General features: G+C 34.2%; 2 protein-coding genes across 4 annotated transcripts in view; one reads left to right on the top strand and one right to left on the bottom strand.

Moving 5' to 3' along the window:
* The window catches only part of LOC115233962 (40S ribosomal protein S12, mitochondrial-like), a 67,796-nt gene that overhangs the window by 1,270 nt on the left and 50,681 nt on the right, over positions 1-15,845 (bottom strand). For 2 of the 3 annotated variants that reach the window (XR_003883861.1, XR_003883862.1), the window contains exons 2-7: positions 5,388-5,569; positions 4,889-5,036; positions 3,274-4,260; positions 2,934-2,981; positions 2,821-2,868; positions 1,550-2,667 (exon numbers count right to left, since the gene is read on the bottom strand). Coding sequence is in view for 1 of the 3 variants with exons in the window: in XM_029804627.1 (XP_029660487.1) it covers positions 2,821-2,868; positions 2,934-2,981; positions 3,274-3,337 (160 nt within the window). In the remaining 2 variants the exon portion in view is untranslated. Of the gene's footprint in view, positions 1-1,549; positions 2,668-2,820; positions 2,869-2,933; positions 2,982-3,273; positions 4,261-4,888; positions 5,037-5,387; positions 5,570-15,845 lie in introns of those variants that run through there. The other variant, XM_029804627.1, reaches the window with a different exon arrangement.
* On the top strand, positions 7,667-10,870 carry LOC115233961 (mitochondrial genome maintenance exonuclease 1-like). Its single transcript, XM_029804626.1, has 5 exons — positions 7,667-7,964; positions 8,175-9,095; positions 9,183-9,390; positions 9,888-10,020; positions 10,291-10,870. The coding sequence occupies exons 2-5, from the start codon at positions 8,279-8,281 to the stop codon at positions 10,456-10,458; spliced, it is 1,326 nt and encodes a 441-aa protein (XP_029660486.1). The 5' UTR covers positions 7,667-7,964; positions 8,175-8,278; the 3' UTR covers positions 10,459-10,870.

Here is a 15,845-nt window from a genome sequence, read left to right as displayed (position 1 = left end):
GGTATTAAAGGTTAACCGCAACCTAAGTTTGCGTTTTCAAAATGCTTCCTTATTGTTTTGTAGACTCTCTTGTTTCTTTACGATTTTTAAAAAATTTTGTAATTATTATAGCAAAATGCCAATAAACACAAATAGGAGCAAAAAAGATAAAAATATCTCGTTTGCAAAATAAATGTCATTATTTCATATGTTATATCATTTCAAAATATTTCCTAATAAATTTATTCGTAAGGTTTACAATTTGGAAAAATCGAATGTGTGTGTGTGTGTGTGTGTGTGTGTTGTATGTAGAGATTTTCAATATAATTCTTACAAACTTAATCCACGTGATTTAGAAAATTTGTTTAATTTTCGAGATAAATATATAGATTCTGAAACTTTTTAAAAAAACATAAATCTCAGAACAGATCTGATCCTTAAAAAAAAAAAAATATATATATATATTTTTTTTTTAATTATGAGTATATTTTATACAATTACTTATTTTATATTCTGTCTATTTAGTTTTATCATGCCATCGATTTAAACACCAGTGTTCCTAATATCATCAATAAAACTTTATATATTGCAAAAAAAGATGTCGTAATTTAGGAAGCCGTGAGAAAAAAGTTTTGATGATCATTCTTTTTTCTTTTTGGAGTGAAATGTCGGAGGTAAAGTGACAATTTTTCGATGCTGAACTGTGACGTGCCGCAGCGATCTGCGCAAGGAAACCGTACCATTGTTGTTCATTTCGACTGACCATCGTCTGTCAATACGACAGATGTCCAAAGCCGGACACTGGCTAATCCGGCCTAAGTTAGGGTTAACTAAACCAAGAGACGTTATTATGCACGAAAGGCAAACCCCTTTCTCCGAAGATGAATGCGCAAGATTACATTGCGAAAATTTTCGACGTCGCTGTTGCGCCTTTGTTGCATAGTTACAAAACTTACCTTCCCTTTCCTCTTTTTTCCTTCGATCTACTAGGAAAATCTTTTCTATTATAGTTACGAGCTTATGATTGAAAAAATGGATTCATTCATTACAGCTGATCGAAAATTTCGACATGCTTATTGAATATTATAACGTAATATATTAAAAATTAATAATTAATAGTGAATCACGCACGCAAACAATATTTGTTATGTTAAATTATTAATTATATTTGATACTTGAGACTTTTTCATCAAAGTGTCTAAGAAAATCGTACTCTTTAAATCAAAATAACTGATATATAAACATTGCAATCTAAAAGATTCTTTATTAAAATATATATCAATCTTAGCATTTTCTCAATTCTAAAATTATATATTTATAAAAATATATGTGTAGATGCGAGAAATATATATATATATATGTAACAGTTACGTCTAGCTTAATTTATGACGTGTGATTAATCAAGTAGAGCACAAGGAGGCAGGGAAAAGAAGAAGACAGTCAAGAAGAAAAGAGAAATCAAAAAAAAAAGAGATACAAAATGTACGCGATGTGTAACGGTTGTGTGAATTCCCAATAAATTCTTTAAAATTGTTTAAAACACGCCTAGACCGCTTCATCTCCTTACATATATATATTTTTGTCGAGAAGTTTTAGAAATAAATTTTTTTTTTCTGTGGAATGTGTAGGAAATATATGGAGACCTATATAAATAATTTAATATCTTGATCAGATGAAAAATAAAGCAAAAATATTAAAAACAGAGATAAGTGCAATACAAAAACTAAGTACAGATAAAAACATTTTATCAAATTGCATTATCAAATTGACGAACCCTCCAATTTTGATAAGGCGTCCTTCGCAAACGCTCTCATGAGTGTCTTGTGAATGGCTCACGTGTGGGGGCCCAGCCCTTTGTAGGGACGCGAGAAAAGCGGAAAGGGGAAAATACGCGAAAACCGTTCTCGTACGTCCTGATCCTCCCCAGTGACAACTGGTCAACCGCAAATGGACACGTCACCCCCTTCAATTCCCAACGATTTTCGCTGTTGGTCACAGAGCACCGTCTTTACGCCGTCCGAGCCCTTTCTTGCGAATAGGATCCCTTTCTGTATTCTGAGATCTCTCTGTGGGGATCAAAGAGGTGAAAGCTGCGCGTATTTTCGCAGCGGAATAATGTCCGATGGGAAATTTGGCCGACTTCCTTCAAATCTCGAACACTCTTTTCGCGCTTGCCGGACCCGAGAAAATCGCAGAGATACGTATCTGCAAGAGCGTCTATATAATGGGTCCTCCCGAGGACCATTTCGCAGTTATGAGAAATACGAGGAGTCCTGACATTTTACACATAATATATTGTGATTTCACGCATGTATTTCAGTAAATGAGTTATCAAACCACCGATCTGTTTCTTACAACTCGATTTGTATCTTGATTTTTGATTTTCTAAAATTGAGCTTACTCTTCTCGTATTAATATAATTAAAAATAATTCAATATAAATGATAGATAATAGTATAAATAATATTGTAATTTTTTATGAGAAAAAGAACTACTGCAAAATATTAGTTACTAACAAAGGCATATATGCATCAAGCATTCTATGTGTTCATGAGATAAAGAGATAATAGGCTATTTAAGATTGAGCACACCAAAAATTTTCTTTTTTTATCCCTTATCTGCATAGTCATAGTTTTTTGTTATTTCTCTCAATATCAAATTGCCAATTGCCAGTAGAAATGGCAGATCGCTGTCATAACAAAAATATATGAATGTTTGATTTACGTGTGTATGCTGATGTGTGGAAATGTTATTTAAAGTGTACAAAGATTGATTCCCCATTTGAAAAAATTAATATATAATGCTTGTGTATATGTATGTAAAAATATGAACATTTTATTACCTTGCAACGTTGTATTCACACATGTTCTTGCGGCACTTAGTATATTTCCTGTTAATACCAAGGATAAGATATCAAAGTTCGTTATTAGATAAACTGATATTACGCAGTATTACCTTGGATATAACTATTCCCATAGAACTTGGTCAGATTTGATGCGCTACCTAGAAATATACAAACAAAAAATAATTACATATAAAGCTAATTGTAAGATAGCTTCGCACACAAGCATACGTGCATAATACTAGATATATAGAATATTTTCCATATACATTTTAATGGATTTGTACTCCATATATCGAAAATTAACTTTTAATAATTATAACTGTATAAATGTTTCGTTATTAAAATAATCATTTTTAACAATCTTTCCTTCTTTACTACATGTTAGAGGTTATATTGGAGGTTAGATATAATTGAGAGAATATTTAAATTATATCACGCAGTGATCCGTACCTCGAATGGAATTTGCTATGCCAGCTCTTGCTATATTTATCATACTCCTGCCCAGGACATTCATGATTAACGTAATTAATACACTTTTCCTACTTAACTTAATCTTGTGTTATTCAAGCAAGTTATTGTTACCGCTAGACACCTAGCAGCGACAAAAAGAACTGTCAATAAAGGTATATTTAAAATAGAAATTCTACTTGCCGATTGTAAGTAATGTGTGAACACACATATTTTATACATAATTTTGTATGATTTTTTTCTAGTTAAAAAAATACTAGTAATAATAAAGCAATAATAATAATACTTTATAAATATACACATATAAATAAACTAAAATTAAATTATATTAAAGACATACGTGGCGCGAAAAAACGGCATCATGCCTTCGCCGCAATAAACGCCATAGGGAAAAGATATTCCAAAGTTATTAAAAAGTACAAAAAGTTTATTCAGAAGCCGCATGATATAAAACTTGGAAATAAATGATTAGAAAAGGAATGTAGGATCGAAAAAAGAATTATATCGACATTAATATTGCTCGTTAGTTTCACCATCCGTGGCGGTAACCGCTGCCAATCGTAGAACCAGTGCCATATCCTGCACCATATCCGAGTCCTGCTGTGCTGTATCGGAGTCTTGCCGCGTTATATCCGAATCCTGTCGCGCCGTATCCAGATCTTGCCGAGCCGTAACCGAGTCCTGCCGCGCCATATCCTAGTCCTGCCGCGCCGTATCCGAGCCCTGTCGCGCTATACCCGCCGAGACCTGCCGCGCCATATCCGCCGAGTCCTGCCGCACCATATCCGAGTCCTGCCGTGTCGTATCCGAGTCCTCCAGAAGCGTAACCTGGTCCACCATGTCCTGAACCGAGACCGCCGGAATAATCGAGAGGCGACGAATACAGGGGCGCGTTGTAACTATTGGAATAGGCAGGCGCAGAGATACCATGACCCAAAGAAGCGCCACCCAAATAGCTCTGCCCATAATCTGAAATTAGAGAGATGTAAAAAAAATAAAATATAAATTAAAATACAAAAATGAAGCATCTTAATTTTTTTTGTAAATAATTTTACATATAAGAGATCATTATTATTTTATAATATTATAAATTATTTATATATTTTCTTGATTAGTAAAGAGTTGTTATTTTGCACGATAGTAAGATTTTGTCAATATTTTTAAATCACACAATATATCTAACTGAAAAATATATTAAAATATTGTCATCAAAAGCAATAACCCATATAAACCCGATTAGGACCTTATGACAAATCATTATAAAAAAAGAGATAGAAGAAAATGAACGTAATAGACGCAATTGATACGATCACTTATCAAAATTCGGCACCATGATGAAGAAATCAACAATTTATGTAAAAATCTCGTTGAAAATATGGCAAAACATGTGAAAGCACTCATAAGAAATAAATGCATGCAAAGTATTGTTTTATTATCGATTTGTCAAGAAAAATTATTGTTAAGTAAATAAAATGCAACTTTAAAGGATAAATATTGAGTTTAATTTAAAAGATAAATTTTGAGTCTAATAATTTTCACACCGATGTAATGTCATCGCGACTTGAATGAAAATAAAACAATTTTGAATAAAGATTACCTGCTCCAATAGCTAAAGAATCCCCTTGAAGCACAGATCCTCCAAATCCGCCGTGACTTAAATCTAGAATGCCTCTTTTATCTTGTCTCTTCACCTGTGTCTCTTCGCCAAAAATAGGCATTGCCAGATTGAGAATGGTTAACAGAAGCTGTAAGAAAAAAACCTTTATGAAAAGCGGTAATTTGTCTCACGTAAATGCTGGAATTTTTATAATATACCCTCACACAATAGATATTCATAAAGCAGAAAAAAACTGTCTTTTTAACAGTTGCATACTAGTGTATATAATATTTTAAAATATCTATATATATGAGATATAAATAATAATGTGTATATGATATATGAAAATTCCTAGTCCTAAAATATATCCGTAATAAAAACTTGCGTATCACAAATCATTCAAAAATTGAACAACCGTGTCGAAAATAGTGCTGCGATTCTATTAATAATAAAAAGATATATATTTTTTTTGCGAATGATCTCTGCGAAAATTACTCACTATAGCGTTCATGATGACGGTGATACAGCGATGCAGGGATTACTATTGGAACTGATACAAACCTAACGAGACGCACCCTCTTTTATACCCTGGTAGAGTCTTTTCTTACTGTATTGCATTTCACCGAGACGAATTATACGCATGTATATGTCTCATATATCGACGCGATATAATATGCACACCTAGATAGAAACATAGGAGCAGTTTAGCGATAGTAGAGTCAAGAAGGTAGAGGTATACGCGTGGCTAATACGCCTTTCTAAAACGATTTTTTTATAGCACACTCGTCACGAAAATTCTTTGTTAAACCGCACAATCGACATCAATAGTGGGAATTAAAAGTCGATCGATCAGTCAATCGAAGGAGAATCAGCGTCGTTCGGTAAAATGTCTGAGCTAATGCATAATCAGAAAACAATGTTAAAATTACGTCAAATTTCTCTTCGAATCTTTTTGAGGAAGGTAAAATAATATAAAGTATCCGGAAAATAACTATTTCAAATATTTAAAAAAACATTTAGCAAACAATTAGTCTTTCTTCATCAGAGGCATAGCCATCACCAGGAAAGTTGAAGAAGGTTTTCGATAACAAGATTAGACGAGTTAAGGCTTGTTTCTTTTTTTTGCCTGCTCGGAAATCATTTCCAATATTATTTGTGAAAAAAAGATTAATTTGTTAATAATGTTTGATAAATGTGTTTTTTTTTTTAATATTTGAGATGTATAGTTACTTTTCGAACAACCTATATAAGTTTAACTTAATTATTCCAGAATTAGTGATTTAATCTTTATGAATATGAAGAATATATATCACGCTCGATGTTTCTCTTTCTCTTCAATTTATCTATATTGGATATACTTAAAGATGTATCATACAACTATAGTTTTCTTGACCTAAACACGCGACAATGCACGACTTATTCTGAACCACTTATACGATATAGTGATATGCATTTTTCACGCATCTTAAATTTCATCCACAAGACGAAACTTTCACTGTCGCACGGCTCTGTGACGATGGTTTTCGATTGCAGTTCGGTTACGCAAATATTTTTCCACCCACTTCGGGTTCTCCTCTCTTCCATTCTGTGGCAATCTATCATATGTTCTACAATTGACGAAACAGAAAAGAAAGAGAATACAAACGAAAGGTGTTTGAAAATTTGGCATAAAATTTGAAATCAATCTTTGCCTCCTCCATTTTTCTTCAAAAAGCTTGCCAATAACACAATAATACAATAACTTTAAAATATTTACAGAAAAAATATAGCAAAGAAATATTTTGTCAAGAAATTATTTTGCTTGCAAAAAGTACACAAAAAATTTATTTTTGATCAAGTAAAGTTAAAAATAATCTTTCAATTATCTGCCTCCTAACTTAAATATTGAAATGTACGACAATAACATCTTTTTTTAAAACTAAACGATGAAATAAAAAATAAAAAATAAATTAATACGGTGCCGTATATATCATTGTCTGATATAAACGTTATCTTCACGTTACCTCGGAATAATCAATCGTTTTACAAATAGACTGAACTCGATTCGACAACAGGTTGTTATTAAATTAGCAGAAAAAAGGCAAAAGGCTCGTTAATCATGGGAAAGAGGACATGAGATAAATCCTCGAGCCTTCGAAAGGGCCGTTGAGACCGGTCAAGTCTTACATCAGCACGCGAGAGATTTAGTGATATATAGATGCACGTCACACGATAAAGCACGTCATATCGCTAATTTTCTGCGGGGGAAGAGGAGAAAGGTATATCGCGCACGCATCAAAGGTCACGCGCGATCAGCTGTTGCGCAAATCGAGAGCAACGAGAGGGTTGCACCGACACACCCCGCTTCAATCATATATCCATATCCATATCGCGAAATCGAGCAATTTTTTAGCAATAATTTAATAGTTACGTTTGCTATGATTTGAATATAAAAAGAAATGATAAATAGAGCAATTTTTTTTACAGAATGCAAATATCGAAATATATCCGATATTAATAAAAAATGGCGTATAAAAAATGTAATTTCTTTTTATAGTACATGATTCGAAGCAATAAAGTAAAGAGTAAAACTAAATAATTATTTCAGATTCAGCTTTGTGAATTCTTATTGCAAAATGCATCATCAATATCGTTTTCCACAAATATCAATATATACAAAAATCTATCGAGGTTGATAAGCGAGATGTCAGATATATCAAGTGTTGATAATATAGACGTTATTGAAGTTTTGTGGGAATTCATAGATGTCAATGACAGGTTGTTTTTAAGCATAATCACGTGGTATAACCACGTGGGATATAATCACGTGGTGGCTACTCTATATAACCTTATCGTTTGTTTTGATCTACATACTATGAAACGTGTTATTATTTGTCTGTAATAGCTGTTTTAATTAAGAAATTAAATAACTATTATAGTTGTTAATTTTCTACGACTGTGATATATATTGACGGCATTGTGATATATATTGTCGCATTTTACAACTAATTAGCCTTTTCAGAAAAATCATATTTGGTATATATAACCTGCTAATGTGTATATGTGTATGATGAAAGGAATGCACTCTCTTTCTCCAGTAAGTTTTATTTACATTTGATAGAAGTCATTTGATTGTGTATTTTATCTATATAAAATAGTTTGATAAAAGATTCGTCTCTTTCACTGTTGGTTACAAAATTTATTAATTTCTAATAACATCAGGCATTTTTTGATATCCATTAATATTTTAATAAAAACTAGAATATTATTAATTGTATATTTATATCATATTTAATTTTATTAACAGAATTGATCATAGTAGTCAACTATATGTAATACAGATAACTCGCAAGTACAATATATATCAACAAAAATAAAAAAGACACAATAATAAATATAAATACAATAATAATGCACAAAAATATGATTATGTTAACAACTTCCAAATATGTTTTACCCTCGACATCTAATGTACAAAATATGTGCCAAAGACTTATTAAGAGACATATTTCAAAAGCTGATAAAATAAAAAAGTTAATGAAGGAATATAAATCAGTGTTTGGTGAATTAGTTGAAACAAATGCTGAAAAGAAAAAGAGACTGAAATTGGAAAAGAGAGGAAAAATTCCACTACAAAAGTCAAATACAACAGATGCAGAACTATCATGGGTTATGAAAAATTGTGGCAATAATCTGAAAAAAATCAAATCATCTACGAAGCCACAAGATGAACTAGTAGATCCTCATAAATTTAGTAATGTGAAAACTAAAAATCTAAACAATCCAGATACACAACATGATTTTCATTCCGAATCTAATCCAGTTTTGCAGAAAGTAGAATTGAAAATTACTAATCCATCATGTAATTTGTCTACAATCACAAGAGATATTAATAACAATAGCCATAATGAAAATACTCCAAATTTATCTAACACTGAATATACAGTTGCAAAGCATGATGCTCCTTCTAATTTTGAAAGATTGCCTGACATTATTATAAAAAATTTGCCATCTTTTCCGATTATGGACAGCAAACAAAAATCTTTCGCACAGTTAACAGAAGTATTATCTATATCTGGACAAAATGATCCAGAAACAATAAAATTTCCTAGCGTAACTAAGATTCTTACGCAAACTATGCCTCTAGAATCAAAATTGGCTTTAGAAGCATGGAAGGAAAGAATGATAAAAGAACTTGGACCAGAGGGATTTGAAATGCATCAGAAAGGTATTCAATTAAATTATTTTGCGAATTTTAAATCCAAATCAATCCAATAAGAAATAAATACATTTGTTTCTTCTTTGGTATATATAGCATTGTTAGAGGATGGAGCATCTCTGCATTCATGTATAGCGCAGAAATTGCTGGGGAAAGAATATGAAGTTCCTTTGAGGATCGAACCGGTTTTTAAAAGCGTCCAATACGTTTTGGAAGACGTGCACCACGTAAAAGCGATCGAGACACACGTGGCTCACAACAAATTACGTTACAAAGGCGTAATCGACTGTGTAGCCTCCTATAGGTAAAGCAGACGCTTTTCTTTGCCATCGCAAGGAAATTCTATTTCAAAAACAGGCACAACAGAGAACGCTGCTTGTTCTCTAATACAATTTTAAATTTTTTAAAATGAATTTTCAAAAATGATTACAGATTTCTTTTTTCGAGTCCATATAAATAGTAAAAATTTTAGATGAGAAGAAAATATTTTCCTATAATATATATTTATATATATTTATATATATAAATAATATATATTTATTTGAAAAAGGACAAAAAACAAATATATTTTATATTTTTTTTATTCATCTACAACTTTCTTCATCTCCTAAATTAATTCATATTTTTTTGTGGACGTAGAATTAATATTTCTCGTTGCGTATATTTTGCAGAATATATATATACATGCAGAACAATTTTGAATTATATATATCGACTATTAATTACAAATTTTCCGAGTGATAAGATTCAAAATTGTCCCGTCATCTATATTTAACAACTCTTTATTAAACTTTTTCGCAGGGGCGAAAATTACGTAATTGATTGGAAGAAATCAGATAGGAAGAAATTGAACTTGAAAGCAACATACGACGCGCCTGTACAAATTGCTGCGTATATTGGAGCTATCAATGCTTCTAATTTATATCCCTTTGTGGTAAATATCTCGCCATGATGAAAAAGAGACAGATAAAATTTCGAAATATTGCTGTGAAAATTAATTCGCTACTTTCGGATCAATATCATTATTTTTGCTATAATTTATCAGACACCTCGTAAAATCGTTGCTATTTTCTACAAATATAATCGATGAAACAGCTATCTTTTAAAACAATTATCGGATTTATCGCCGAGAAATATTGCAGCATTGCAATTAATTCTCGCGTCGTAATAATCACACTGATCATATCTACTCTTGGTTCTTCAGATAAAACACGGGTTGCTCGTGATTGCTTACACGTGCGGCGCACCCGCTACAGTATACGAGGTGTGCGACAATACGCTGCAGCAATACTGGACAGCGTGGTTGCGCCGGTTGCAGGAATATTATTCCGAAAGGACGAGTAACGATGACAACAAGAGCAGTAGCCAATAAAACGCTAATGTACCGACACATTGCGTATATTCATTAAAACTTTCCACATACAGAGCCAATTAAATCCTTATCCGTCAGCCACAGGTAACTCCTGGCAGGAGAAGTTTTTAATTCTATCCCTTGCGCGTCAAAAGTTGCAATAATCTATAGTCTTCGGGGAGTAGTTGGGAAAGCCCTCTCCGAGGAAACCTGGAGGTACAGCAGGAGGAAAACCGCGTCGATACGGCGACTCATTAAGGCCTGCGGTGGGCTCGGCATTTATGATTTATGAGAATCCCGCGCGCGTTTTCCAGACGCTCGAAATAACGATTATTATGAAAATATGCGAGCCATTATCGAAATACTATGATATTGTGTAATTTATAAAGATATATTTTGGCTTATTAAAAACGAGCATTACTTAAACATAAAATTACAATTTTTAAACTATATTTTTTCAAAGTTTTTTGAAAATCTTAGCTAATGAAAATTAATATTTTTTTATTAAATTCGAGAATTCCTAGAAGTTCTCCCTATATAGAGAAAAAATACTATCGTTTTCGTTTACATCACATTTTTTTTAAATTCCGGAATTGACAGTTTTTATTTGTGTAATCTACATATTTTCTATATATTATGGAATTAAAGTAGCCCAACAACTTTTATTTTAAACGTCAGTTCTAATATTTAATATTAATTCTTTTTATTATCGTAATTATATTATCCGAGAAAGACCTTTGATTACACAATTTTATATCATAGGAGAAGAAGACTGATAAAAACACGTGTGGCGGGCGTAAAAACTGATCGCCATTCCTGTCATCGGGTTAACATACAGCAATTATAACTTTCTGCCGGCGGTCCTGAAGGGGATGCTACGTTACGCGGCTCCCTGTTACAGGGCCCCATAAACATCGCGTCCAACCCTTTGCGCGCCCATGGGGATCGTAAACTAATGGTGAAGCGGTGTAGCGGAATTATATCATTCGTTGTGTTTCCGCATACCGAGATCGCACACACAGAGACCGAGAGAATATCACGTTAGGATATCAGATATTACGAACCACAGCTCTTACATCCTAACGGCGTTTGCGCCATCAGAGTTTGATAACATTGTACGATACATTATTATCTTAACGGAAATTTCTCGAAATTCCAGTTTTAGTTCATGCTATTTTAGAATTTTCTAAATTTTCGTCGTGTTGTGAGATGCATTCGCATCTTTTGCGGTATTATTATATTTCCGCGGATATTAAATTTTAAGTCTTTTATATTTGTTTATATCAAAATTATATGTATAAGAAAATAAAAAATTAAAACGGGATTATGTCGATTTTTTGTTTTTAATTAGATTATTCTATAATTCAAGAATTATCTCGCATGATTTTAATATTAAAATGCATATTCTTTTTATTAATCTATATTAATATAAATTCATAAAAAAATTGTGTCTTGGCTATCATGAAAACTCTCATGAAAATATCTAGTTACGCCATTAAAATGTCATCTTGTTATATTCTTCTCGAATATGTTTATTTTCTGTTCTCTCTCCTTTATTTCGCTAACAATAATTGCATATAATCTGCATCTAGCCTTTGACCTTTGTCAGTTCGACAAGTGTGCGTACGCGAGGTTTTACATCAAAGAATCCTCCCATTAATGTGCAAAACAGCTACACGCTTTGCTTTTCGAGAAGCGAATGCTCTCGTGTAACGAGGCAAGTGCTGCAACATACCGAAGTACCAATAAACAGAGCAGTAATAGCTGCTCTCCTATTTGTACAATTATCGTAATAATTGAATAACGACTCATTCAAAAAATATTAATTCACGGACACATTAATATTCAATTTAATTCTGTACATTGGAATTAATTAAAACATGTTAAGACGTTTTATTTCAACGCTCTTTTTAAATGTCGAGAGAGTTCCGCGAAAAATGCATACACGCGTGAAATGAACTGCAATGTCATAGTAGTATAAAACCGACGACGTTGACTCAACGGAAACGCCGTTATGACGCGCGTTCCATCGTTTTTCTGCCAGATCAAAAGAGCGAGGACAGCCACTATACCGCAATCTGTTTTCGCAATACGAAATAACGTTGCAAAGTGAAATTTAGTGCAGGCCGCGGATTATGCGCCGCCTGCTGCCGAGAATTCCGTCGTTCGCGTCTCCCTGTACATCCTATGGGAGGAAAGAGGAGGAATCCCGAGCAAAGACAATCATATTTCCGGATTAGACATTTAGCGAGCACCCCAGCCTCCCAGATAACTCTAAATCTCTCGGTTAATCCCCGCTAATCCTCCCGTAACAGCGGCATATTTTCATCGGCCGATCCACCCTCTTTGAGCGAAGAGTTATGAAAACGATAACTTTAACTCGCGTCGGTCGTCCCGCCTTCGTTCCTCTTTATTCTACGGATGCGCTGGCATAGAGAAAACTCGAGGAAAATGTGCCACGGGAACTATCGAACTTGCAATTTATCGGAGACCTCCGAGCAAGATGCCCTTCGAGCGATTCCTTATATTCCTCGTCTTTAATGCGCCGACGAACGAAGGCAGATTTTTATTAAGTCCATTTTACGGCCCGATAAACTTCAGCCACTTCATATTTTACTAGAAATATCGTACGAGAATTTTTAATAATCCTTAATTATATTTTCTATCCGAAGAAAGACATGTCTAGGAAGTTGCGGAAAAATTGTAAATAGTGGATCCGCGAAACGTCATATTTTGACAAAAAACAGCTGTTTTTGACAGAACGAACATATAACTTTTAAAAAATTATATAACAGTAAATTTATATTTATATTTTACATAAATTACTTATATAATTGAAATAAAAGTTGATATGTATATTTATCTATACATTATTTAAATTATTTAAAAAAAATGTTACATTGTAAAATTCTTTCTTTAAGGTTTGTTGTACATTCTTTTCCTATAATCTAAAATCGTAAAACCTTTCCGAGTTCGACAGACGGAACAATTGGAAGTAATCGCGAAATTGTTCTTCGCGACGTATTTCTACCATTAATACGCCGCTATTGAAGAGCTTTCCATCGCTGCGCGTAACAGTCCCTGGAAGCGTAAGCGCGTTCCTCGAGAGATCATGGCTGGAAGTCGTCGGCGAGTAAACTGGAGCACGTTCGAAATTACCAAGTTTTCATCGTGCCGCGGACGTCGAGCGAACCGATGTCGATATCCTTCCGGAGAGTTTCCGCGTCGCTCTCTTGACGGCTAACCGCGACGAGTACCTCTAACGGCGAAAAGTTTATAAATACAAGAGGGGTGGGGAGGGAAAGGGGGAAAGTTCGAAAGCGCTTCCGGGGAAAATCGACGAGCACGTTCGTGTGGAGCCTACGATAAAGGCAAAGCCACGGCGTCCCCGACGAGTCTCTTGTCCGAATCAATCCTCTTCGGCGCCGACAACGCGCCCAAGGCCCATCGTGCATGAATTATCGATCGTTGTTGCCGCGCGCAACAACGGTCACGCTACATTTGCCTTCCAATAATAATTAATAACCAAACGAAGCGCGCGGAGCGCCAGGGCCAACCTACAAAGGACCGGATTACACGCGAGACGAGAAACGACCACGTGCAAACACCACTGCCGCCGGTCCGGGCATTATAATAGGATGCCTCCCCTCCCCCCTCTCGCGTGCAACTTTACGCCGTAACTTCGGGATTCTGTGTGCATGTACTGCGGTAAATAAAATCGATAAACAAGTGGTTATTAGTAAATAATCGTAGCGTTTTTTTTGCAAGCTTGCGAAATAATATAAATATTTTTTTTTTTTTAATATTCATTTATATTGTTCTTTTTTTAATTTTGATCTAATTATAATATATATTAAAACGATTATTCGTTCTGCGAGATGTCAGCTGCTTTATTTTGTAATTTTAAAAGCCGACGGTGAAAAACACCCCCGACGCTGTTACACAAATCAACGAGAACAACTCGCCGTTTATACAAAATGATCACCGCTTCGTAAACACTACGTCGGTCGGTTTATGCACTTACGAGCGTGTGTTTCCAACGTGCAGCTCTCTCCTCTTTGGGGACTTGCTCAGGTGCACACCTGTGGCCAATTAGTTAGCGTGCATTAAAAGCGATTCAAACTGCGTCCTAAAGCGAATCTCGTGTAATTGTGTCTCGTTATTGTTGGCTCATTTAAAACGTGTGTGCGTAATAATGCGGTGTCTTGCTGACATTAATAAGATTTTGATAAATATACAAAGGATTTTAATGGAAAGAGTCGTTTCGTTTGTTTTATGACGAGAGAACAAGCCGAATAAAATTAATTTGATTTAAAGCATTTCATTCTGGAAACCTTTATTTGATTCGCTTGTCAGTGTAATAGTCTTTTTTTTTTTTTTTTAATGTCTTTGAACTCAAGTAATCAAATACGCCGGTCACTGTATCTCGATACACCCTTAATTCTGAAAACGATTAAGCGACGAAAGGACGAGACGGATTTCGGATAGCAACTAGTTATCCCGTGTATCGTCAAATTCGCATACCGTAGTGCTTTCGCAGTCTCATATTGCATCACAACTTTCCCGGCGTGTTCGTCGTCGCGCAATACGTCATCGAGTCGCTCGCGAGCAATTTCGCGGGGCGCTATATCTCACCGTGGGGAAAACTCCCAGCAGCTGTATATATTGCGAAATCGGCGAGAGATCTGCCGCAAGCTTGAAAATATAACCCCGGATATAGCGAGCGCCGTACTTTCAGTACCCCGATGCTCCCATTTCTCGAGTTCGCGCCCATCGGATTTTCAACCCGAGAAACGACACGTAGAGGGAATCAAATTGTCTATCTCGAAACGATTCCAGATGCACCCGAATAGATCTCCTATCGGCGGTAATTTCGCAAGCTAATTATTTATCACTTTTCAACGTTCAACGTTTCAATTTTCAAAGTTCAAATGTCTCTGATGAAATCTGAATTAAATTTCTATTGACATCGAATGTGAAAAAAACATTTGCTTTATCAGTCTAATCTTGGTTTTTAAATAATTTGATTTAAATCTTTTTTAATTTTAAGCATCCAATTTTTAATCTGTTTGAACATTCCTCGACATATTTCAATTCTAATTTTTTCTCATTCATCGTTTATTTATCATACATTCTTTATAAGAATATATCTGACATTGGAGCGATTGTTCGTTGCTCTTGAATATTTAAGACTGTGAAATAAAATACGCGTGACATATTCGAGATACCAAGATATTCCGTGTCTCCAATTCAATAAATCTGTATATTCCATGGGATGATGCAAACTCACGAGACATTTGAAAAATTTTCAATTTTCTCAATTTTCTTTCCTTTATGTCTGTATTACGCGCGCAATAAAATCTGACCAAATATTCTCCTATTCGCAAAAAAAAAAAAAAAAAATAATA

The sequence above is a fragment of the Formica exsecta genome, unplaced genomic scaffold, assembly GCF_003651465.1.
Source record: "Formica exsecta isolate Colony F162 unplaced genomic scaffold, ASM365146v1 scaffold192, whole genome shotgun sequence".
NCBI lineage: Eukaryota > Metazoa > Arthropoda > Insecta > Hymenoptera > Formicidae > Formica > Formica exsecta.
This window is presented reverse-complemented; position numbering and strand designations above follow the sequence as displayed.

What these genes read in the sequence shown, in the direction of transcription:
- LOC115233961 (XM_029804626.1), top strand. Translation starts at nt 8,279, where the DNA reads ATGCACAAAAATATGATTATGTTAACAACTTCCAAATATGTTTTACCC. An exon ending in GACTGTGTAGCCTCCTATAG is followed by an intron (nt 9,391 to 9,887) that starts GTAAAGCAGACG and finishes ACTTTTTCGCAG; the next exon opens with GGGCGAAAATTACGTAATTG. An exon ending in CTAATTTATATCCCTTTGTG is followed by an intron (nt 10,021 to 10,290) that starts GTAAATATCTCG and finishes TTGGTTCTTCAG; the next exon opens with ATAAAACACGGGTTGCTCGT.